This window comes from Lontra canadensis, unplaced genomic scaffold, assembly GCF_010015895.1.
Source record: "Lontra canadensis isolate GAN:19392208 unplaced genomic scaffold, GSC_riverotter_1.0 scaffold74, whole genome shotgun sequence".
Classification (NCBI taxonomy): Eukaryota; Metazoa; Chordata; class Mammalia; order Carnivora; family Mustelidae; genus Lontra; species Lontra canadensis.
In genome coordinates this window covers 222866-246674 of record NW_022631068.1, presented here as the reverse complement: position 1 = coordinate 246674, position 23809 = coordinate 222866, and the positions used below count along the sequence as shown (strand labels likewise).

The following is a 23809-nucleotide window of genomic DNA, read 5'->3' as shown; positions in this document are numbered from 1 at the left end:
ACTTTTGAAAAGATATCATTTACTGAGGATCCCAGTTGCCAGGAAGTTACACAAGAGCAGAAAAGTCTAGGGAAACTGAAGTTCTGGGAACTTCAGAAATCTCTTTGATTTCTCACTAAATCCCTCAGAACTTGACCCATTCGTGCACTTATGAAAGCAATACAACTCTCTACAGGGTTTTAATAGTTGGAAAGGATTTGGGGACATGAAAACTTATGACTGAAGAATTTGATCTAAGATGTAATGTAACCTGAAAATACAAGACACATTCTGTATGATTTCATCTGGTAAAGAATAGAACCTTCCTTCCAGTATATTCTGTCCAACTATGAAATTTATTTAAAATCTTTTAGAAAAGAACAAGACATGTTTAAAAAAAAAAAAAAGTCAGAGGCTACTGGGCAGTAAACATACTTTGGTTCCAAAAAGGGGAAAAATGAAGCAAGATTATATAGTGAGAGTAGAAAAAGCAAGATGAAAGGAAATCGTCCATGATAATAGGTCATGTTAGGCACTATGCCTTTCAACATCGGTAACTGAAAAGTCACAGAAGTCCAAAATAAAAATACAAAAGACTGACTCCCAGGCCCACAGACTGCCTGATGCTGTTGCTAGACAATTTAGCCCTCTGTCCATTTCCTGTAAAAAATAAATTAAGTATAAATAAGGAGGTGAGGGAGCTGGTGTGTACGCAGGTGTGTTCACGGGTACATACTCAGAGAGGGCATGAGATTGGGGCCCAATGCCTTTCCTCTCCCGCACTCACTACACAAAACTCTCCTCCATGTTGCTACAGAGTAAGAAAGAGTCCACAAGCCGGGGCTGGACCAGCTGCTGGAAGTCAGAGTCCTGCAGGCCTTCAGGGCAGACCCCGGCCAGTCTCCGCAGCGCAGCCTAGGGGGAAACAGAAGAGGTGACACAGGTCAGACCAGGCTCTGCTCAGGTGCATGCATCCCCCTCCACTGATCCAGGACGTACATTCCAGGAAGTGGCTCCTGTAGCAATTTTTGAGTCAATCATCACTTCGGTCAGCTGACACCTTCGTGATGTGGTCCTTTTGGCCATCTGGTGTCATGTGTACCTTGATCATTATGGTGGGTGTCATCCGACAGCTTTTGTGGTCTTAATAATGGTTCTGCAATTTTGGTTTTTCAATCAGCTTAGGAACCTGGTTGTTCTAAATATCTGTCATTAAAAAAAATCTGGTCCACTTGCTGACATATTTAGGTTCAAGATTTGTTCATGCCAGGACCATTACTAACAGAAGCATGAGTGGAATGATATCCTTGTTTCTGGATCCCTAGAGTATAGCAAGGGCTATTTATTGATCCATACATTCAGCAAGGTTCTGACAAAGCATTATGGGATGGGAAAGAGGGAAAAGAAAGAGGAAGGAAGGTCATAAAACTGAAGGAGATGGAGGTTCTAGCTGGAAAGAGAGGTACGGATGGATGACACCACTGGCCAGGTCTCCCTGCGCTGGGCATTTCACTCTTCCTTGAGAGCTCTATCCTGTTTTATGTCCCCGCACCCTCGCTCAGCTCTTCTCCACGACACAAAGTTCCTCCCCACTTTTTCTGAGCCAGCGGATACATTTATCCTGTGGGCCTGGTCCACCGTCATCTCCTCTGGGAAGTCTTCCCTGATTCCTTGAAGCAGAGACAGTCCCTCCCTCCTCTGTGCAGCCTGGGTCCCTGGGTGGACCTCAAACATCTCACCCTCGACTGCAACTGGTTTTGAGGGGTTTGTCTCCCATACTAGACTCTGAGCTCCTCAAAGATAGAGATTCTGTTTTATTTTTCTCTGCATCTATAGCAGGTAAGACAGGGGTTGGCATAGGGCCCAATAAATGTCTGTTGGGGGGGGGAAAAAGAACAAATTAAATGCTTTAAACAGAGTTCTATTGCTAGAGCAGCCCGAAACTCCATGTGGGCTGTGTGCCTACCAGTCAGCTGAGACAGTGCATGCTAAGTGCTCAGTGAATTTGCATGCCTTCCCTCTTCTTGGACCTGTACACAGCACGGAGCAAGGCGAGAGATTAAGCCCCCCCCCCCCCCCCCCCAGGCCAACCCGGGAAAAAAAAAGAGGGAAAATCTGAAAGGGCAAAAAAAAAAAAAAAAAAAAAAAAAAGAATACCAATATCACTCAGTATCTACACATAGTATTTCATTTAATCCCTATAGGTTACTACAAGGTAAGTATCATGATCTTCGGTTTGGAAATGAAGAGACAAAGGCTCAGTAAGGGAAAACGGCCTTCCTGAGATCCCACAGCAGTCCCACTCCAAGGCCCTCATACTCATCCACACAGGAAGACCAGTACGAGCCCAGGACAAGGGGTTATATTGAGCACAAGGCAGGCAGAGGCCCATTACCTACAACTACTGCTGAGAAATCACCAAGTTGGTAAAAAGAGAAGAAGGCTTAAGTTGGTTGTCGGACAAACAGATGCTGCCATGTCCAAGGTAGATCAAGAAGAGGGGACCTATGTCTCTATGCACGTAAGCAGGGTCTGAAACACCAGTGGCAAGAAGTGGACTCCAGGAGACTATCCCTTAACTAGTGTGTCCTGCCTCTCCTGGGGTAGGAGTTCCCCTAAGAGCTATGGGGCTGAACTCTGTGGCACTTCCTGATTCCTCTTGGCTCCAACTGGGAGAAATAACTCTATAATCCTTGGCTTGTCACAGAAAAAAATGGAACCTAAGATCTTCAGCAGAGGAGGCTCTGAGGCCACTGAGGTATTTTATATCATCGGGAGGAAAATAAAGCAAGAGGGAGGGACAAAGAAAAAGAAATGGGGAGAAAATAGACTCATGAGGAAAGAGAATGAGCTAGAAGAAGAAAATAGAGAGACAGAGAAAAAGAGACAACAGAGAAATGGAACACTGAGGAAAAGTCAAAACCAAGAGGCAGAGATGAACTGGTGAAAGAAAAGAGATTAAGCACGAGAGGGAGATGGAAAAAGAGAAATAGTGACAAAGATAAAGAGTGTCCTGGGGATGGGGGGGGCTAATGGGACAGGATGGAGGTAGGAGCAGGTGAGGAGCCAGAATGGGAGGAAAGGGAGGGAGTGAAAAGCAGGGAGAGGGTTGAGGGGATCAAAGGAGTAAAGGGAAAGAAGGAGAGAGAGAAAAACCTCTGAGAGAGGTAAGCTCTAGAGGAAAGAAAAGGAAAAAATAAAATGAGAGAGAAAAGGGGGGCAGGTGAGAGGGAGATAGAGAGAGAAGGAGAGAGAGAGGGAGGGGGAGAGAGAGAAAAAGGGGGAGAGGGAAGGAGAGAGGGAGAGAGAGTGGGGGGAAGGGGCAGAGAGAGAGAAGTTCCAGTAGCCCCCTGGCTGAGCGTGGAGCCCAGAGCAGGGCTCAATCTCATAACCCTGAGATCATGACCTGAGCTGAAATCAAGAGTTGAACGTTTAACTGACTGAGTCACCCAGGCACTCCCTGGCCTGTAGTTCTCTTTTTTTAGGGCGAGAGAGCAAGAGATGGGGGTAGAGAGAGAGAAAGAAAGAGAGAGAAGAGGTGAAAAGAAAGGGAGAAGAGGGGGAGAGAAAGGGAATGAACTAGAAACAGACTTGAAAAAGCACAAAGGCAAACAGACACCCTCATCTCCCCAGGGTCCCCAGGAAGCCTGTGGGACAGGAACCCAAACCAACTCAGAGCACCCCCTCCTCAGCATCCCAGAGCTCAAAGGACCCATCCCCCTTCTGAAGACTGTCTCTGGGCCCCTGCTTCCCTCAGAGGGTTAACAGCCAGTCATCCCAAGATCTCCTTCCCAGACAGTCTGAAAACACCCAAGCCCAGCAGCCCACTGACAGCCGCCTCATTAAGGAAAAATCAATTCTGTTTGCGAGAGGCAATCTGCACTGCCACTTTCCCAGATGTGGGAGACAATAATTGAAATGTCCTCCTTCCACCTGAAGAGAGCTGTTGAAGCCTGGGAGAAGGCCATGGGGAAGGTGGGAGAGGTAGCCTCCAACTCCATCTGCCAGCCCAGCCACCCAGTTGCCTCCAATGCAGCAGCCAGGGGCCCACACTCAAATGTGGAGCCCCTTCTAGGAGCCAAATCAGCAACACCTGCCCATTCTGGGGCCTGGGATGGGACGACAAGTCTATACAGTCCTTGGCCAGGCAAGAAACAATCCCCAAACCCAAGGTTCTATGGAGACACCAAGAGCCAGAAGAGGGCCCCAGCCCTAAGAAGGTTCCTGACTAGTTGGGGAGAAACACAAAAACCAACCAGGAGCTGAGGTAGCAAGACCAGGGCCATAAGACATGGGGGAGAAAACATGGCTGAAAACAAGGTCTGGCTGCAACGTCAAGCCCTTTGGCATCAGGCAAGCCTAGGTTTGGATTCCAAGAGCCTCCCCTTCCAACACCTGGTACCCTGGATCACATAACCTGCCTCCTACTGAAGCAAACAAAATCCCAGCCTGCAGGCCCGGGTGCACACTGTGTGTTCCCTGCCTCTGACCCACAGATGGTTCCTGGGACACTTCACAGACAAGAGGGAGTCTCGTCTAAACCTTGAAGGGGCTGCTGGCGGAGGGAGAGAAAGGGCATCTGCCGAGGACAGGGGCCAGGGCAACGTCAGGGTGGCTCTCAGTACTCTGGCCTGGCCGAGCAGGACAGGGCCAGGAGGCAGTGGGAGGCTTTCTGACTCCGGCGGTGTGCTCCAGCCAGCCTGTGTAGGGCTGGAGATGGTAGGCCATGGATAAGGGGAATCATGGAAGGGCCCGTGACGGAAGTGTCGTAACTATAAAATTAGGGTTAGCCCAGAAGCCACATGGAGGGTGGATTAGGAAGGGAGGAGCTCTCTTCAGCATCCCATGACCCACCCTCCAGGAGAAATGTAATCCCCTTTCCACCAGGAAGACCTTCAAGTGATTAAAGATGGTGGCCAAGCCCTTCTGCATGTTTTACTTCAAACTAAGTATGGCGATGGACAAGGAACTGTGACAGGCCCACATGCTGTTGGAGACTTATGACTCCCCACTATTGCCTCAGGGCCTCATAGTGCCGGGCACTGTGGGCCCCCTGAGTTGTGGAGATAATGGCAGTTGGGGCCAATGATTATATTTGCCCCCTCCCATTAACTCTCTCCACTTGACTCCCTAAGCCAGACAGAATTAAAAAGTTCTGTGAACTTGGAGGGAAAAATTACATCACTCTACCTACTAATCTCCAACAGAAAATTAGCATCTCCTTCAGTTGCCAGTTGTCAGTTGCCTGCTAGACTGCAAAATCTCAACAATTCCTGCGACTCATGAGCCAATAAAAGTCACAAGAGCAACTCTTGTCGGAGGTACTGTCAGATACCATTTATGCTTACCCCTAGTCAAGATTATAATATTCATTAGGCCCACTGCTTTCTCTTATTTAATGTGTTCATTAAAAGTACATATATTAATATATCACCTATAAATACTCTAATGATTATTTTAATAGAATTAGTCTCCTTAATCCTATATATTTTGGTTTATGCATTTACAACATTATTCTTAGAAGGGATCTAGAAGCTCTACCAGATCACCAAAGGCACAAAACAGTTAAGGTTTTCCATGAACCAGAATCAAAACCTCATGAGAACAGAGATGTTTGTCTTTTCTTCCCCCTACAGCTGTATCCCCATAGCTTAGAAGTGTGCCTGGCACACAGAATCACTCAGTAAATATGTACTGAATAAGATTTACAAGCGCTTAGTGTCCTACTCAATGTCACACAGCTCATTAATGGCAAAACCAAGACAGGTGTGTCTCACTGCAATGCCCTCCTGTCTTCACAACATACAACATCTATCAGGAGCTCCTAAAAATGAGATGAGCTTAGTCTAGAAGATAATGGGATGCAGAGCGGGCTTTACTGTGACCTAGCTCAAAGGCCCTCCGGATCCATCACTACCCCCATGTTCTTTGAGGACCAACCAAGAATCTGGCACTCCCTTCTGAAAGCCAAATGACCTGTTTATACATTGGCTTCCCTGCCTCCTCATGCTTCCAACTGGAGGCTGCTCTATTTTGGGATTTAGGATGGCTCCTGCAGGGAGGAATGTAGAGAGACAAAACATGCATCCCCAGCTGGTACAGGGGATTTGTTCATGGTGGCCTCATGCAGCAAGGAGAAGTTGGGTGGGGACCTTGTGAGATGCACTTGTCTGGTTCAGGTTGAAGATCCCGGTAAATAACACTCTTTATCCTGTCCTACTGCCTCCAGTCCTATTCCACAAAGGATGGGGGAGCTACAGAGCTGAAAGGGTTCCAGTAAAGGGGCTCTGTCCAAGGGGATGGAAGGCTTTTCTCCCAGTGTCCCCTTTAGAACAGGCAGGAGACCTCCACACCCTAGCTCCCGTTGCTGCAAGCATCATGGCATCACTGCCAGCTCCCAGCATTCCACCCGCCAGACACCCTGCTCTCCGTGTGCTCTTAAGACTCCTCAGAACCTCAAAGGTTCATGGTTCCTAAAAGTACAGGTCCGGGGGAGGGTTCCCCTATGTATGACCTCATATCATTTTCTTCACAGTTGTTTTTAAGATTTATTTATTTATTTGAGAGAGAGAGAGAGGGTGTGCATGAGCTGGGGGGAGGGGCAGAGGGAAAGGAAGACAAGTAGACTCCCCACTGAGCAGGGAGCCTGATGCAAGCTGGATACCAAGACCCTAAGATCATGACCTGAGCTGAAACCAAGAGTCAAACGCCCCACTGAGAGAGCCACCCAGGTGCCCCTTTTCTTTTCACAGTTTTGTGAATGAATGAAACACCCTTATCACCATTTTGAAGAGAAAAGTTGAGTGCAGAGAAGTCTATGGCTTATGCAGGGCAACTGAGGCCTCAGCTGCTCTCCTGGCCCTGGCCTGCAGTCCCGAACGCCTGGGGAGGAAGCCGGGAGACCTTGGAGAACTCACCAGACAGGCCACGAGCACAGCATCACTGCTGTTCCTCTCGGAGGGCGACCTGCAGAGCTCGATGAGGCGGGACATACCTGCGTGAGACACACATGAACGTCATGCCCAGGAAGGGGATGGACCCGGCCAGGCCTGACCCAGAGGTGCTCTCTCTCCCTCATGCCTTCTACATGAGGCGTTGTAGAGGGAGGTGACTCCTGGGCCCCATCAGCTCACCAACCAGCTGGGGAACAGGGGCTGAACCCCCCTGGAGGAGCTTGTGGTGGAGACCTCCTGCTCCCTCCGGTAGGAGGGGACCCTGGTCAGGGCCCGCACTGAGCTCAGGAAGACTGCAACAGGGTGTATGGGGGACCTTGGGGAGAGAACTTCCTGTGTGGGTATTTCTAATTTTGCCGGAACTCTATCAAATGTTTACGTCATTATCAGCAGGACTGCCCAATACCATTTTCCCCCAAATGTCTACCTCAGTCAGAAAATATGTTGCTGCTAAGATGACAGAAAACTTCAGAGTGAGGAGGCTAATGTTTCCTCAGCCTTTACAGAGGAAAGGCAAATAAAGGCCTGTGCTTTTCAGTATAAGGGGACTTTCTACAAACTTCAAAAAACAAAAACAAAACAAAAAGTCAACTCATGAGATATTAATAAAAAGGTGTAGAGACACATTTTGTGTGTTTACCTTCCAGAAAGTCTTTCTGGAGCCGGAAGCTTGGGCTACCTCATGTCCTTTGCCAGGGACCTGTATGATGGGCAGCAAGGCCATGCCTGTCCCTGTGCCCCTACCTGGGGCATCCTTTCTCAACCACCACACTGCAATAAGGCCTCAAACCGTGGCTGAGGCCTCACCTCCTTGCTAGAACATTCCTTGACCCACCCAGATAAATGTGAGCTACCTCCCCTGTGCGGCAACGAGACTTGGACATGCTCTGAACGTTGCTCTGTGGTATTCAAGCGCACATTTTCCTTCCCACATCTGCCACCCTGTGAGGCTATAAGCCCCAGTGGTCAGGACAATGTTACCATCAGGGTGACAGTCGCAGGGGCCAGGACAGAGTCGAGCAGGGAGTGGGTGCTCTGAACCCCTCCACTGGGTAAATGTGATGAACTGAATACATGAGTGATTTAATGGGTGAATTAATTAATAAATGAGCGAAAAGTGAGTAAAAGAAGCAACGAATGAGTTAATGAATGAACAAAAGGATGAGGTCAGGAGTGAATCAACAAATGAGCAGGTAAGGAAACAAGAGAGGAAGCGGATAATCGAGAGCGGGAATAAAGGATGGAATGGAACAAGTGAATGAAGGAACTTAGACTTCTAAGTGGGAAGTCATCAGGGGAGTCACGGTTTCATCCGACTTCAGCCTCTCTGGGCCCTTCTCCTCTCTAGCTTTATTTTAATAGAATTAGCCTCTTCTAGACGAGGAACTGCACATGGGCCCCCTTTCCAGCGTTTTCTGGCCCTGGGAGAGCACGGCTCACCTCTGCCAGGCTTGACTCTGAGTCATCTGTGGCTGCCATGAAACCAGGGCTGCTCCCCTCCCCACACCCGCCTTCCCCTCCCTCCTGCCTCAGACAACACCGCTTACAGCTCAGCCGCACAGCCTCTCGGGCTACTTCTGGGTCTCGGCTGAGACGGGCCAGGGTCACCGCAGCCTTCTGCTGGACTCGCTCGCAAGCTGCCACCTCAGCAGGCGTTCCAGACCTTGGCTTCTCGGACAGCATGCCCATGATTAGCTGGACCCCTGGGTAGGAGGCAAAGAACAGGTGGTACCTGCCCCAGCAGGGAGCCTTCCCCGGGGAACCAGCTGGGTAGAAGGCTGCAAGAGCTGGAGACTTAGCCGGTCTCCACCCGGGAAGGAAGCTGGATGAGGCCATCGCTTCTACTCCTTCTGCCCCGAGGATATCTCTGACTCCACGTACTAAGTCACTATACTTGGAAGGGACATGGGAAGATATCCCTTTTCATTTTTAAAATGTTATTTCTGAGCTTCTATTATATGCATGATACTATATTGAATACACAATAAATGCATGATCCCCTAAAACCTCCCAGTAGCCCCATGAACTAGATACTAGTATAATTCACTGTGAGGCCCAGAGAGAAGGGAAGTCTCTTCTCCAGGGTCACACCTGGAGTAGCTGGGGAGCTGGTATCAGAACTCAGGTAATCTGGTTATTCTCTAAGCCTCCTTCATCTCTGATTCAGCTGCACCCGAGATTGATCCAGAGGGGATGGGGCACCAGGGGAGGTGACCCAAACCTGGACTGGATAACCAACAGAGCAAATGTTTTAGAGGGAATTCAAGCACAGGAGGAGGGAAGGTAGCTGCATTGAGAGCTGTAGGCCTGAACTGGGTCAGCTGAAAAGACTTATTGCCCTCCCCTGAATCCAGATCTGTCTTCTGATTGCCCCATAAGCCCACCTCCACATTGATTCCCACCTCTGTGCCTCTGCCTCCTAATTTTTCTGCATGGTTGTCCTTTTCCCTCTCACACTCCATTTAATTAATTCCCATCCTGCAAGTTGTAGTAAAAGTCCTTCTCCTAGGAAAGGTATTTCCTACCTACCCCAGCCCACACTCCCTTCCCTGCTCCCAGTGACACCTGCCAGATTAGAACTTGAACCAGACATGGCCCACAGATATATTTTACGTTGCTTTGTTGCTCCACACACTGTCTAAACATTTTTTTAAATTTTTGCTATTATGAAAATTGGAAGATTTCCATTAAAATTCAGATTTCCATCAAAATCCAGCTTCCAAAAAAACTGCCTCCTGACTTCACATTGGGCCCACATTTCTTCATGACAATTTGCTGAAGCTTATTACAAGCTTGCTATTTTAAATGAGACTGGCTTGGTCCCTGCTGAGTCTACATCATCCATTCATATTACCTGTCTGGGTCTACAAGCATCTAAGTTTGTAATCTCTGACTATGGAGCCAGAAGGGTCTTTAGAGATCTAGCCCAAACTCCCCACCCCCATTTCACAGAAGAGCACCCGAGGTCTGGAGAGAGAAAATGCTTTCCCAAGTTCACACAGAAGTCTGCTCCAGTCCAAGACCTTAGCCACATGTCTCTCTGAATCTTATTTGAACCAAATGTGATTTCTAACTCTCCTAGATCCCACCAATGCACAGGGGCTATAGGTCACTTAGTTATGGCCCTGGGACTATTCAGTCCTAGGGATGAGCCTTTTATGTTTCTGATGAGCTTTGTAAATAAATGCCCCTTCCTCCTTCCTACAGGCTCAAGGGACCCAGTCCCTCTTACTTCTGGCACCACACATGCTAACCTTAGGGCAAGGTGTTTCTCTTCCCAAGCCTCTCGCAGACCACTGAATGAAACATAGTCCTCAGGCTCCCTATGTCCACAATGTCCCTAAGACAAGGTCAAAACCATGAATGTCCTGACGTGTGTATGTTATAGCCTGTAGGCACATGAACAAGGGACGCCAGAATGACAACTTTGAGAAGTGCCACAGGCTCAGAAAATTTTACTAACTCCTGGTTAAGGTTCCCAACAAAGAAGCCATTTTCCCAACCCCCACTTAGTACCTGGGATCTGATAAAGAATCCAATAGTTTCTCATATACTAGCATGTAAACCCCAAGGGGTAAGGATTTGTGTCCATTTCCTGCATGAAAATAGCTGAAGTACCTAGAATAGTGTTTCACTCAAATATTTGTTGAATAAATATCAAATGAATGAATATGAATGCATTCACGTGAAAAGTCTTACAAATGTATAAAATCCAAGTTTCCTTTAAATATAAACTTTGTAAGTCTTATCTAGAAAAAGATAAGATGCCATGAAATTGGGGCTGCCTAGGAAAATCCAGACTGTTTCCAAGTCCTGCACAGGTTCAATGCCAGAAAAATTGCCTGAAGATTGGGGGTTACATCTTCGGAGACCAGACCCCAAGGCCCTGTTCCCTCCCAACACTCTCTCCATCTCAGCCCAGCCCCTACAGGAGAAGCCTCAAGAGGGATACTGATGTCAGTGGGTCTCGTAAGAACTTGGGCTGCCCTGGCCTGCCTCCCCTTATAGGGGTGACAGCAGCACAGCCTCTGAACCCTTCCTCCAGCCCACACCACCCACACTCACACAATACAGGCAGGACAGAGACAACATCACCAGGCTTCAGGGCAAGCCACATCAGAGTTTCAGGCACTCCTAGTAAGAGGACTGCCTTTCAAAGCCCAGTCCCCACAATAGCTTTGTCCTGTTCCATCCAGAATCCCACTGAGCTCCCGTGGGTGCTGACTGCCTCACCATCACAGCCCATCCCTCCAGTTCTGCCCCATCAAACACTCTTTAGCCGAGCCCTGTGAGATGGCCACTGTTTCCTGAAAGAGCAGGCACCCTTGACCCCGCGTCCATTCTTTGCCAGATAGTCTTCTAACAAGCTGCCTATTCATCCTCACATCGGTCAGGGAGCTAGGTACATTCCCATTTTGCAGACGGAAAATCAGAAGTCACACAGCTAGTAAATTACAGGGCCAGCATTCAAGCCCAGCCTGTTTCCAGTTTTCCCCTCCCGCAACGCCCCTCCCTTGGCTGCAATGTTTTATTGTCAATTTCATGCTATCTCACATTATCAATCTGACCCAGTTGGGCTCTCCGGCCAGGATAAAGCCAAGGATTTCTTTACCTCTGTGTGCATTTGTTCAGCACAATGCCGGGCATGGAGTAGGTCTCTAACTGCTGACTGAACAAACTTGTCAGTAGCCCTTTGTAAGCCATCAAACCCCCTAGAGAGGCCAGATGTTCCGATCCCAAATCCCTAGGCCTCTGGAGACCTGCCGCCACTGACCACTTGAACTTAAGGCTCTGAGTGCTGAAGGAACGGGCCTTGAATAACACCCCTCAGTCTTTTAGCCTCAGCTGGCTCAGTAAAGGTTTTCATTATTAGCTCAATCACATAAAATTAACTCAAAATGATGTCTTTCAATTAATGATAGAGCAATGGGGGATGGGAAATGTGTGTGTTTGTTAAAACAGCGGGACGACCTAGGAGAAGGGGGTTTAACAAGAGCAGAAGCAGCTGGCCCCGGGCTCTCAGCTCACTCGTCCTCATTAGCGTCTCGGGTTTCCAACTGGCTGCTAATTGCTCCCTTATTTCCCAGTCACAGGAAGCCCTTGCTACCCCAGCTGCAGGGCGGCAGACCTGTCCTGTCCTCCCACAGACGCAAAGAAGGAGCAGGGCCACTCCCTGGCCAGCGAAACCCGGCCCACCTCACCTGGACTCTGCGGACACCCTGGGTGCAAACGGGACCAGGGAGCCAGGGGGATGGCCATGCTCTCGGCGGGGGGTGGGCGGTGGGGTCCGGGGGTCAGGCCTGCCCCAACCTGCTCCCCCACCCTCACCCTCCTCAGGAGCTCCGGTTTTCTGAGGGAGGCCTATATGATAGGAACGATCGAAAGTTCAAACATATCCTCTGGCAGGGACAGATTTTTCCTTTTTTGGATCATAATGAAATATGTGTCTACTCTTCACCACCCTAGTTAAAATAGCACCTGCTAACCCCTCAGCTTGGGTGTACTTTACCCCTGCACTGCTTTATTTCCAGTATGCCACTAGCATCATCTGACAGGCTCTGTCTTCTCGGTCAGTGCCTGTGTCCCATGAGGCCTGAAGTCCGTTGAAAGCAAACAAGCACTTACATATTGGCCTGGCTCTACACATATGCATACACACAAACACACACATGCTCACGTAAGTGTGGAGACACACACCCCCAATTCTCATACCGACAGACAGGCCTTCACACAAACACAAAGGCACACGGTCCTGGAGAGCCATGTAATCCATGCAAGGTACACAGTGCTGAAAAGACATACCATTCTCCTGAATGATGTCGGAGGCACACTGCTCAAGGACAGACATGTTTGCCAAGATGGTCACAATCTGGAAAAGAGAATCGGGAATCTGAGAAAACGGGCACCCTGGAGCCAGACGGTGCTCTCTACAGACAGGGGAGCCCAGAGCTATGAAGCTTTCCTTTAGCCTATGGGTCTTTCCATCTATATGGCCCATCCTCCCATGGTATGGTCTTCCATCCTCATGGGCTCCTGCCTCCCACATGTGCCTCCGCCAGTGACTGGTCCCCACTCAGTAGCATGTGGCACTGGGGTGGCCCCCGGGGGCCCCAAGACTCCATTGGAGAAAGCAGTGTGGCTTGAGTGAAGATGGGGGGCCCATCACCTTTCTACTGGGTATACCTAGCCCCAGACCCTGAAATGCAGACAGAACTGGCTGACTCCTTGTTAGCCCCTCCCCTGGCTTGGGTTTCACTCATCCTAGCTTCTTCCCCTGATAGTGAACCCCACCTACTTTCAACCTGAAATTAATAGGTATCAAGGTCAAGTTATAGGACATAAGTAAGATTAAAGGGGAGCAACACCACAAGTGTCATGTATTGTATGGAATCTGGTGAGAAAGTTCTTGCTCAGCTGACTTTACGAGTCTGCAGTCTACGATCCTTGCCTGTTGGTCATCCCCGAAGGGCTCCGTCTGTAGTGAAGATATGATGAAGCCAGGTGGATAACGAGCCTGGTTACAACCATGTGGGCTGGGTAGCCAATAGCCCACCCCACCCCGACCCCTTGGCATAGTCAAGATTGCAGAGAGAACTCACTGCCCAAAACTAGATTAAGGAATGGGCCATCAAGGGACCGCTTATAGACCCCCAAACTGTAAGGTGCCAAAACACCACTGGAAAATGTTGGAAACTTGACGCCTATTAACTCAGATGCCACCCAAGACACTGCTCCTGACATAAATGGCAAAATGAAACCCACCCACTGCCACAGAAGCAGACAGCACTCTTGAGTGGTAATTTAAATAAATGATAAAACAAAACAGAAAACACTTCTCACTGGTGCAGTCCTATCTCTCTCCAAAGGGTTCTTCAAAGCTTGGGACACATTATAACTGGAGGCCATGTCCCCACCTCTGAGGCAGCAGCTGACAGTCTACAGAGGACAGTTCTAGAACTGGATAACGCATAGTAATGTGCTGTTTACCAAGAAAAAGTATTATCTAGATTTTAATTGGCTCAATACTGGCATATTATTCTTCATAAAAAATGCATATAACAAATCTCTTCTTCTGCACAGAAAAGAAAAAGTTTGCCATACTACTAGAGTATTTACCCCCATCCCCACTAAACACGTTGAAAAAGGATATGTACGCTTAGGCTGCTGTGTGTCAGCCCTGAGACTCAGCCCTGAGGCTCAACCCTGGTCAGGGGCCTGGCTAAGCATGCTGGGATGGGCTGCCAGGGGAGGAACAAGAGAATACCCCCAAAAGCTCTATCCCACAGACAACTCTGCCCCTGCCCCAGATGTTCTATGAAGGCTTGGTCCCTAGAAGCTCTTTTTCCTCCTCTTCTAAGACAGTAAGTGTGTATGGGCTGAGGGGAAGGAGTTAAAGGAAAAATATGGGTCAAAGATATAGTTAAAACATGGAAGATTCCCCAAGAGGCTTAAAGTGCACAGTCTTATGAGGAAGGAAACGAGAGGCCAAGTCTGGGTCAGACTGTGGTTCAATAGCCTTCTATGGGCCATTAACAGTAGCAGGGAGCTCAATCTCTCTTCCCACTACCGAGACCCACCATGCGCCAACCGTCACCAGCATGCTATTCCAAATAAAGACACTTCCTGGACACACAGATCCAAACGGGAAGGTCAGAAGCAAGGAAGCAAGGAAGGAAGGACAAAATAAAAAAGGAAAAGGAAACCTTTGTCTGCAGCACCAGGTTCATTACGCGGCAATTACTAGCTGTGTCACGGGCCCAGGTAGGTCTTTGTGCCAGACTAATTTAGATCCTGTTAATGAAAATTACTTCCTCTTTGCAAAGCCTGTACCCCATGTGGTTTTCTGAGGTTCAGATGAAGTATTCAATTAAGCACAATTTGAATAAATGCCAGTTATGCCCTGCTTTGAGTCCCCCTTGTGAAACATCCTTGCATGTGCCCTGTGAAGTAGTGGGGAAAGGGAATCAATACTTCTTGAAGTCAAGTGCAGGAATGGGATTTTAGGGACAACTGGTTTACCTTGTTGGAGACATGATAACAATGCTGTCAGGGGACAGTGCAAGAGCTGGGCAGTTTTCCCCTGGCCCAGGCTGATTCAATCCTGTCTGATGATTTCCAATTAAGTTCTAATCCTCCTGAGTGAAAGGGCACTATTCCCTCTGCAGTTAATCGGTGAATACAGAGGATATCCGTTCTGAGAGACACCCCAGGTGAGAGGCAGGGCAGCGTAGTGGCTAAATACAGGGATCAGCCTAGTTCCAAATCCTGGCTTTATCATTTCTTTTCCATAGGATCTCGGCCATGGTATTTAGCCTTTCCTTGGTTGATGAAGTTGTATTAGTTTTCTATTGCTGCTATAACAAATTACCACAGGCTCAGGCTTAAAACGACACAATTTTCCCTTGTAGTTCTGAAGGTGAGAAGCCTTCCACGGGTCTCGAGGAGCTAACACCCGAGTATCAGCAGTGATGCATTCCTTCGGGAGGCTCTAGGGCAGAATCCACGTCCTTGCCCTTCCTGGTTTCTAGAGGCTGCTCGCATTACTTGGCTCTTGGCTCTCTGACCTCTGCTTCCTCACTCGGAGCTCACTTTCTGACCCTGACCCTCCTGCCTCATTCTATAAGAACCCTTGTGGTAAGGTTAGACCCGCATCGATAATCCAGGGTAATATTCCTTTACCAAGATCCTTTATTTTATCACACTCGCAAAATCCCTTTGACCGCATGACGTAGAACACAGGCTTGGGGGATGAGAATGTGGACCCCTTTTGGGGGGGGGGGGGTGTCATTATTTGGTCTACAACAGGATAAATGTATAACATGATTCATAAGATAGTTACAAGCATTCAATGAGCTAATGTGTTGTCAAACACCCAGAACTTCTGTTAAACAAAATGAGCATAACTTCCTTCTGGGAAACAGAGCCTGAAAGTATCCAGAGCTTCAAGGATTATGTCAAGGAGTCCTAACCAATGCAGCACCCCCTGTTTCCAAATGTGCTGTTAATGGAAAATCATTCCTGAAGGGAGGCGAGATCACAGAACAGAAGGAGCCCTTCCCAGTGGAGAACCACCCCCCTCACCCCTGCCGCAAAAAAACTCTGTGCTCATTACCTCTGTGGCATTTTTCCTTTGGCCTCCCAAAGACTGCCTACCTTAGGAAAACTGGGGGGAATAGCAAATTGGCCCAGCCAATTAGCAGGGGACCTCCCATGTCACTGATTCAAGAAGAAATGCCCCACGTGGTAAGAGGAAGTTGGTAAAGCCTTTTGATGTCAGCACACACCCAGAGAAAAAGGTTTACTCCATGCTGGCCCAGGGCAGGCGCCCCTGGAACACTTGTCTGGCAACTGATCCCAAGGCATGAACCAGGCTTGTCTTACATACTCAGCAAAGCCTGCCTGTGATCACACTCTGACTCTATCTCTGTCCCTTTCATTTTCTATATTGTAGACTAACATTTTTTACATTGTAAACTAGGAAGACCACATCCTATAAAAATCAAGTGAGGATGATCCCAAATAGAAGGAACAGGTGTGCTCATATGAGAGAATTCACAACACAGAAAATCTGAGATGCATTTAATGAAAAGTTATGATTGCTTTTATGCTGTGCAGTAATTAGGACAAAAAGGCCAACATTTCATATGACTGTAATTAGAATTACTCTTTAATTGCTAGATGGAATATTTAGATTTCTACCATCACTGTGTTAACTCTCTAAAAGCTAGAGCAGCAATGTCAACGGCAGCCAGCAAAATCTCTTTCAGCCTCTAGGGGGGAGCCCAGTGCTTCTCTCTGTCCTGCCTTCCTCCCTCCTTACCATTTTCTCTACCCCCCCTCCCAAAAAAACAACAAAACAACAGTCAAGGGGCGCCTGGGTGGCTCAGTCGTTAAGTGTCTGCCTTCGGCTTGGGTCGTGGTCCTGGAGTGCTGGGATCGAGCCCTGCATCAGGCTCCCTCTCAGTGGGGAGCCTGCCTCTCCCTCTCCCACTCCCCCTGCTTGTGTTCCCTCTCTCACAGTGTCTCTCCCTGTCAAATAAATAAATGAAATCTTTAAAATAAAAAAACAAAACTGTCAAAACAAGGACACTGGACACTGGTCTGAAGAATGAAGAGCTCCCAGAGAGGAAGGATGTGGTCTCTTTGAACGCACTTTCTTCCCCAAAGCCAAGGGGCAAGGTGGTGCAAGGGAAGGCACAGCCTCTGCTTCTCTCTCCTGAGCCTCTCACTCCATCTGCTAGGCATGGTCAGGGGCCAGGGAGCTGGGAACTGGGCAGGCCTGGACACCAGGAGTACCTGCCTAGGCCTGAGAAAAGCACAGGTCCCACTCTCGGGAACTTGGATCTTCCAGACAGCCTGCCCTCCTCACCATCAGAGACACAAGACAAGAGGGCTGGGATTTGGACTCAGGAAAGAGAACCACAAAGGCCATACCATTGCCTTGGATGTAGGTCCCAGGCTGTTGGTGAACTAAGCCAGAGGACAGTGCTCGGGGATTGCATCGAGGTTGGGGTGTGCGCCTCATAGGATCAGAGAACGGGTAAATGCCAGATTACAGGCTCTGTGTTTAGTGTTCCCTTGGCTATGTAAGAGGGACTCCTGGGGCAGGTCAGCACTGGGTGTTGTGATGCTGGTTTACAATCTTTATCAAAAACCCCTGAAACCCCACTCTCCGATCCACACACACAACTTGCATTTACCCACACAGACTGGAGCAACACATGCATTGCCTGACTCCACACTACACGCACCACCCCCACATCACCTCCATGTTTGGCCCCACCCTCCTTTCCCAAAGCTGACATTTCATCTCAGACCCATCCCAGGCCCTGGTTCTATCACAGACCCCAGCCCCATTCATCACTGAGTATATGCTTTGATTCTGACTACTTTATGAGCCTTCTGTCATCTAATCATCATAATGACAGGAAGGGGGAAGAAAGAGATTATCCCCATTACACAAATGAGGAAACCTATGGCTCAGAGAAGTTAAGTGATTTGTCTAAGGTCACACAGCTAGCAAATGGCAGAGCCAGGATTTGAAGTTGGGTCTGTCTGAACCCAAAGCCTGTACCATTACTACTATGTTGCGTGTGTCACATAGGTATATAGAAGGGTTTTATACAGTAGAGAGGGCCTTTGCAACATGAGTCAGTTATAATCCCTACTAACTGGCATTTCTGATAACAGATTCCCAATGATGGTATTCACAGTGAGTTTCCAGAAATGCCACAAAATCTGAACATTCTAAAATACAAACCAATGCAATGTGTGTTTTCATGGGAAGCGGAAACCAGTACCTTCCACCTCTATGAAAGCAATTATTTCTGAAAGGTCACAGAAAGTCATGCTCAGGGAAAGCTTCTGTGGTGGCCTAGACCAGATAACTGGGTCCCTGTCACCTTAGGTTGCCACTGCCTTGGGGCAGAGCAGAGATGAAACAGCCCCAGGTCTTGGCTGTGGCTGGATTCCCTGGGCAGCGTGGCCCCTAGAATATACTTCCCGGGAATGAAAACAGGCCATGCAGCTGTCTGGTGACGCAGGGGTTTCTGGATGCATGACCACGTCCAGCTCCCCCCCATTAGCAGCAGGGGGTGGGGCTGGGGCGGGGGTGAAGAGTGCACACCCAAGGTAGCCCTCAGTCCTGTCCACACCCCAATGCTGGGTATAAGATGACAAGGCAATCAAGGCTTTTGTCAGGCATTTGAAGGGAATTCAGCTTGCTGGGGTGACAGGGGTTTCTCACGGAAATGGCCATGTGGAGGTGGACAAAATAGAGATCCAAGACCTGGGGGCTCGGGACAGTCCTGGCGTCACTGGCAGACGCATTACCGGAAGCCTCGTGGCATTTAATTTCCTAAGTGTTTCAGGGGGCGGTGAGCACTTCAATGCCTAATTCATCTTTGTTGTCTTCATTACAGAGAGCTCTCTGATCACTTTAATCCTCCCCCTGCCACAGGAAAGAGCCATTTGTTTCTTTAATGGGTGCGCTTTCACTAGCTAAGTGGCTGCTCTGAGTCACCAAGTAGGTGGGCAGAAGGTGAAGCTGTCCTGAGGATGGAGGGGGTGGGGGACGTGCCAGGCCCAGACTTGGGGGAAAGGGGGAGGGAGGGAGTGATGTGGGGGAGCAGAGAGAGTGTGGCAGGAAGACACCAGATTCAGAAGGAACTGCCACCTGCATAGAGTCTGACCACCTTCTCTCCTGGCCCTGAACCCCCTCGTTCCAAGGAATCCATGAGGTTTCAGGAGGGGGTCGGTCACTCCTCATGATAAAAAAGGGACCTTGGCCCCTAGAGCCACAGTATGTCTGAGCTGGAAGAGACCATGACCATTTTACAGATAAGGAAATTCTAGTCTGGAGGTTCCCCATTTGGGGCTGCGCGCCACACATTTGTATTCATGTGTTTAGTTCATTCTTATTTCGACTTGGTGAAGTATGTCGTTTTCGACCCCATGGGCAGATAAGGCTCAGAGTGAATCGTCCCCACAGTCCCCACGGTCCATGAATAGAATAGTAGAGAAGCTTTCGGCCTGTAGGGAAAAGCTTTTGGCCTCCAGAGAGCTGAAGCCATCAGGGAAGGCTTTCCAGAAGTTTCTGGGGCAGCAGTCCGACAGGAAGCTGTGGCAGCTTTGAAGAGGTGTTGGGGATGGGAGAAACAGAGACTGGAGCTAAGAGGCAGATAGGGGTGAGTGGGGTTGGAGGCTGGGGGGGACGATCGGCTCAGGCACCTGGTGGAATTTACAGGGGCCTAACACCCACCTGATCCACCACCCCCACCTGCTGGTAGGGAAATAGGATTCTGAGTATGGCAGAGGTGGGACAAGATAGAATTCTATCACCTTAGAGCTCAGGGCTCTAAAATCCCCTCAGTCAATATTTTCAAACACGATTAGCAGTAAACCCTTTTTCCCCAAACAAAACTTTATGTGGAGCTCAAATGTACAAAAACTCTGAGAGAGAGGTTGAGGACCTGAATCAAGTCTCTGCTCCAACCCCTGTTTTTCCGGAGGCAGAGAAGGGAAGAAACTCTCTGCAGGAAACAATGTCAGACTGGGACACAGAATTCTAGAGGAAGCCCGGGGACCTTCCAGTGGCATCTCTGCCTCCTGGGCTATGCCGGCATGGGTGGGCATAGAGGAGGGCCTCACAGTGGTCAGGAGGGAAAAGTGAGGTGGGGAGTGGGCTCACGAAGATGCTCCAAGGGCAACGAGGCATGTCTAGAGCATTTTCCTTGACCTAGAATGTGACTAACAGGATGGGCTTTGTGCTGCCTGCCCACATTGTCTCCCCCAAAACCTTTGCCCTGGCCTCCCAACCTCTGTCTTCACGGCTACAGGCTCTTGGCCTGCTCCCATCTGGGCTGCTCACCTGATCCCGAGTGTAAGGCGTATCCACTCGCTGCTTGTCGCTGCAAGCCTCCAGGAGGACGCGGATGGCATTCAGCTGCAGAAGCATCTCGCAGGCCATCGTGTCAAAAAAGGTGATGTTGGCAAGGGCTGCAGAAGCCAGCAGGAACACTTCCCCAGAGGAGGCCTCTTGGCACAGTTCTGGATGGTGAAGAGGAAGATATCAGCCTCCCTGCTAGGGCCCCTGAATCCGTTATCTCATTCGGGTCCCGCAATAGCTCTGGGGGAAAGTCTGCGCAGGATACCCATTTTAGAGATAGGAAAGCAGTTGCCAGAGAGGGAAATTTATCTGTCTACATAAGTGGCAGAGCTGGGATTCGAATCCTGATGCACGCCTTCTATTTCTTCCTGTGTCCATTTAATCCTTAACTGGGAGAACACAGCGCATCAGGCCCTGCTGGTGTCTTGGGATGGCATGGTGAATGACACAGATCAGGGCTTTGCCCCCGTTAAGTTCACATCCTAGTAGTAGGTGGGAGAAAATTAGCTTTTAAAAAAATGAATAAGATTATTGCAAATTCTAATGTGAGAAAGAAAAAGAACAAGAGCTCAGAGATTAACTAAAGGCCCAGCGGGGTACATAAGGAAGGTTCCCCTAGGAAAGTGACAGCGAGACTTTAAGGAGAAAATGAGGCAATCAGGAGAGTATTTGGGGAAGAACATGTTCTAGGCCCAAGGAACAGCAGCATGTACAAAGGCCCTGAAGCAGGAAAGAACTCCCAGTCCATCTGTGTCTCCAGCAATGTACTTGGGACTGCTCCTGAATTTGCCTTAAGAAAAAAGCTGAAGTTAAAACATAAGGGCTCTGCCTTTCCAACTGCCATCAGCAGAGTTTCAGGATTTCCTTTGGTCCCAAGAAAAGGGTCACATGGCTATGGAAAATTCCTACACCAAGCCTTGGGATGTCAGGCTCTTTCTTTTGGATCCTAGTGGCCATGACCCAAACCTAACCAGAGCTCCCCACTTTAATCTGCAAGTGATGAATCTGATGGGTTTTTGCAGAGGAGGAAACATCCCCCATACCCTGTAATTCTCCACCATTTAACACATTTCCCCATGGGCTCTACTTGACCCCAAATGGCCTCCTGCCCCAGGAGAAGGTGTGCCAGCCACCACTCCAGGGGACTCAACTTTGGACCCTCAGCTCCAACTTGAGCACCATTCAAGGTGCTGCTGCGTCTAGGTACTCTCCTACTGATCACACCTCTATGAAAACACAGGGAGAGAAACCACACTTCAGGAAAATGTGCTTCCAGTTTCTGACATTGAAGGTGGCACCTCTTGTCCCTTTGAGTGAATACAGTTACTGGTCCCTACTTAAACAGGAACAGAAAGTAATATTCATTGGGCCACCTGCTGTGTGCCTTGCCCTGCACCATTAAATTCTGAGCACCCTTAACACAGCAAAGACTCGCCTCCATTTGCAGGTGTAGAAGCCGAGGCTCAGAGAAGCTCGTAGTAGCAACAATGTTCCCATTTGTTGAGTGTTTACTCTGTGCAGGCACTGCTGTGTACCTTTGATCTCCTGAAGCCACTCCACGTTCACCATGATCCAACTTTCTATCACAGTTTTATAGTGGGGGAACTGAGGATCCAAATATGAAGCAATTTCCCCAAAATTGAGGAATTGAGAATTACTGGGTGATTGTTACCATCTAGACTCAAAGGCAGGTCGGCCCGATCTCGGTCCCTATTCTTTCTGCGTCCCAGGCTGCCTCATGTCGCTAGGCCTCTTTGACTTTGCCCCAATGGTTCTCCTCCATATTTAGCTTTCAGTTCTACCAGGGAGGCAATTTCTGCCCTTGGGCAGTGCTGTGGCCCTCAGCCCAGGTGGGACCAACTAAGCAACGTGGCACCTTGATCTAATCCTCCAGGGCAAAGCATCGGATTTGCCCAGGAATTCAGAACTCTTATGATTGCTGATTTCCAATGACTGCCCTCTCCTTTAATTTGGAGGAACCCCTAGGGACAAGCCAACCTTTTCCAGACCACCTCCCTTTACCCAAAGTTTGAAGTGAGACCACATGAGTCACTGGCCCACTTTGCTGTAAAGATTTCTTCTAGATCCAAACACCCACACTAATTCTCATGCAGTCACGGTTGCCGCCAACACAGCAATTATTAACACAACCACCTAAGTGCCTTTTAATTTGGGTGCACATTTATTTAAACTACAGTCTGAGTCACCTGGGATGCGTTAGGAAGATTAAATTGAGGATTCCAATGACTCATTTATAAATGTTTCCAGGGAATAGCAAGAAATTGGAGGGCTATTTCCCACCAAAGAACAGAGCCCTGGCGTCCTGCCCAGGAAATTCATCCCATCTGCTGACTCTCAGAGTAGACTCTACAATGCATCTTCATCAGGGGGAAAGAAATAGAGAAGCTCCTCTTCTTCAGGGAGAAATCCAGCCTGGGCCAAGAAGTAGGGATGGAGATGACAGCAATAGTTGGAAAGATTATTTAGACCATATTGATTTGGGGATGTTTAGTTGTTTCTTGCTATCACTTATACATTGGGAGATTTTCAATAAAATTTAGGATTTTTGTTTTGTCTTTAAAAATTGGCCTTTCCTACATGGCAACTGATCAATGGGGAGTTTAACAGTGACCACCACCTACCCTTCATCAATGCACATGCTTTTCAGTTTCAGGCAGGATTCAAATTTTCTTATTTTCTTCTTCCATCTGACCCTCTTCAACCATTTATGTTTCCTGCCTGGCTCTGATGGAGGATTGAGGATGAGACTCAAGGCATAAGTGAATCCTCACAATGTTATGTTACCTTAAGAAGGTTCTTCAACCTCTCTAGACCTAGGTTTCTTCTCCTATTGAGTGAGCATTGAACTTTCTGCTCTCTTGAGTTCTTTCCAGCCAAGACTTTCAAGAGTTGGCTTCTAGGTTTTCTCAACTTTGAAGAAATGTAGATCCTGGCAAATTGAGGTGTCCCAGCCTGGCCTGTGGGTGCCACTGCCCCCGTGCCTAGAATCAGCCATAGAGTCAGGGTAACTGATGACTCTTCTGTTCAAAGTCCTTGCAGATCTGAAAATTCTAGAGCTAGAAGGACTTGAGAGAAATGGCTCCAACCTCATGTTTTCTATATCAGGAAAATTGTGAAGGGCCTGCCCAGGACTGCTGGTAAACAGCTCTTTGTTGAATGGATGAATGAAAAGACAAAAGTCACACTCGAATGTTCAGACTCCTAACCCAGTTTCTGTGCTGCCCCTATATTCGTGCTACTCCAAATCTTCCCTGGTTTGATGATCCCAAGAGTGAATGCTGGATTTTCTGATGAGACTAATTTTCATTCAGTTTCAATCACACATGGACATGGAGACAGTGACAGGGATAGGGGTAGAAGTAGAAACACACACCCTTGCCAGCACTTATAAAAGAAGGATGTGGTTTGCAAAACAAGTTTCCTGAGGATTTTATCTAGAGAAGTCCCAGCTTCAGCAGTTTTGGAAAGA

At 48.5% G+C, this 23809-nt stretch overlaps 1 protein-coding gene across 1 annotated transcript in view; it reads right to left on the bottom strand.

Moving 5' to 3' along the window:
* Positions 1–278: 278 nt before the first annotated feature.
* Positions 279–23809, bottom strand: part of INSC (INSC spindle orientation adaptor protein) — a 120568-nt gene continuing 97037 nt past the window's right edge. Inside the window, exons 11-15 of the mRNA XM_032881247.1 lie at positions 20302–20480; positions 12735–12801; positions 8480–8635; positions 6897–6973; positions 279–894 (exon numbers count right to left, since the gene is read on the bottom strand). Coding sequence (XP_032737138.1) covers positions 766–894; positions 6897–6973; positions 8480–8635; positions 12735–12801; positions 20302–20480 — 608 coding nt within the window. The 3' untranslated portion in view covers positions 279–765. The remainder of the gene's footprint in view (positions 895–6896; positions 6974–8479; positions 8636–12734; positions 12802–20301; positions 20481–23809) is intronic.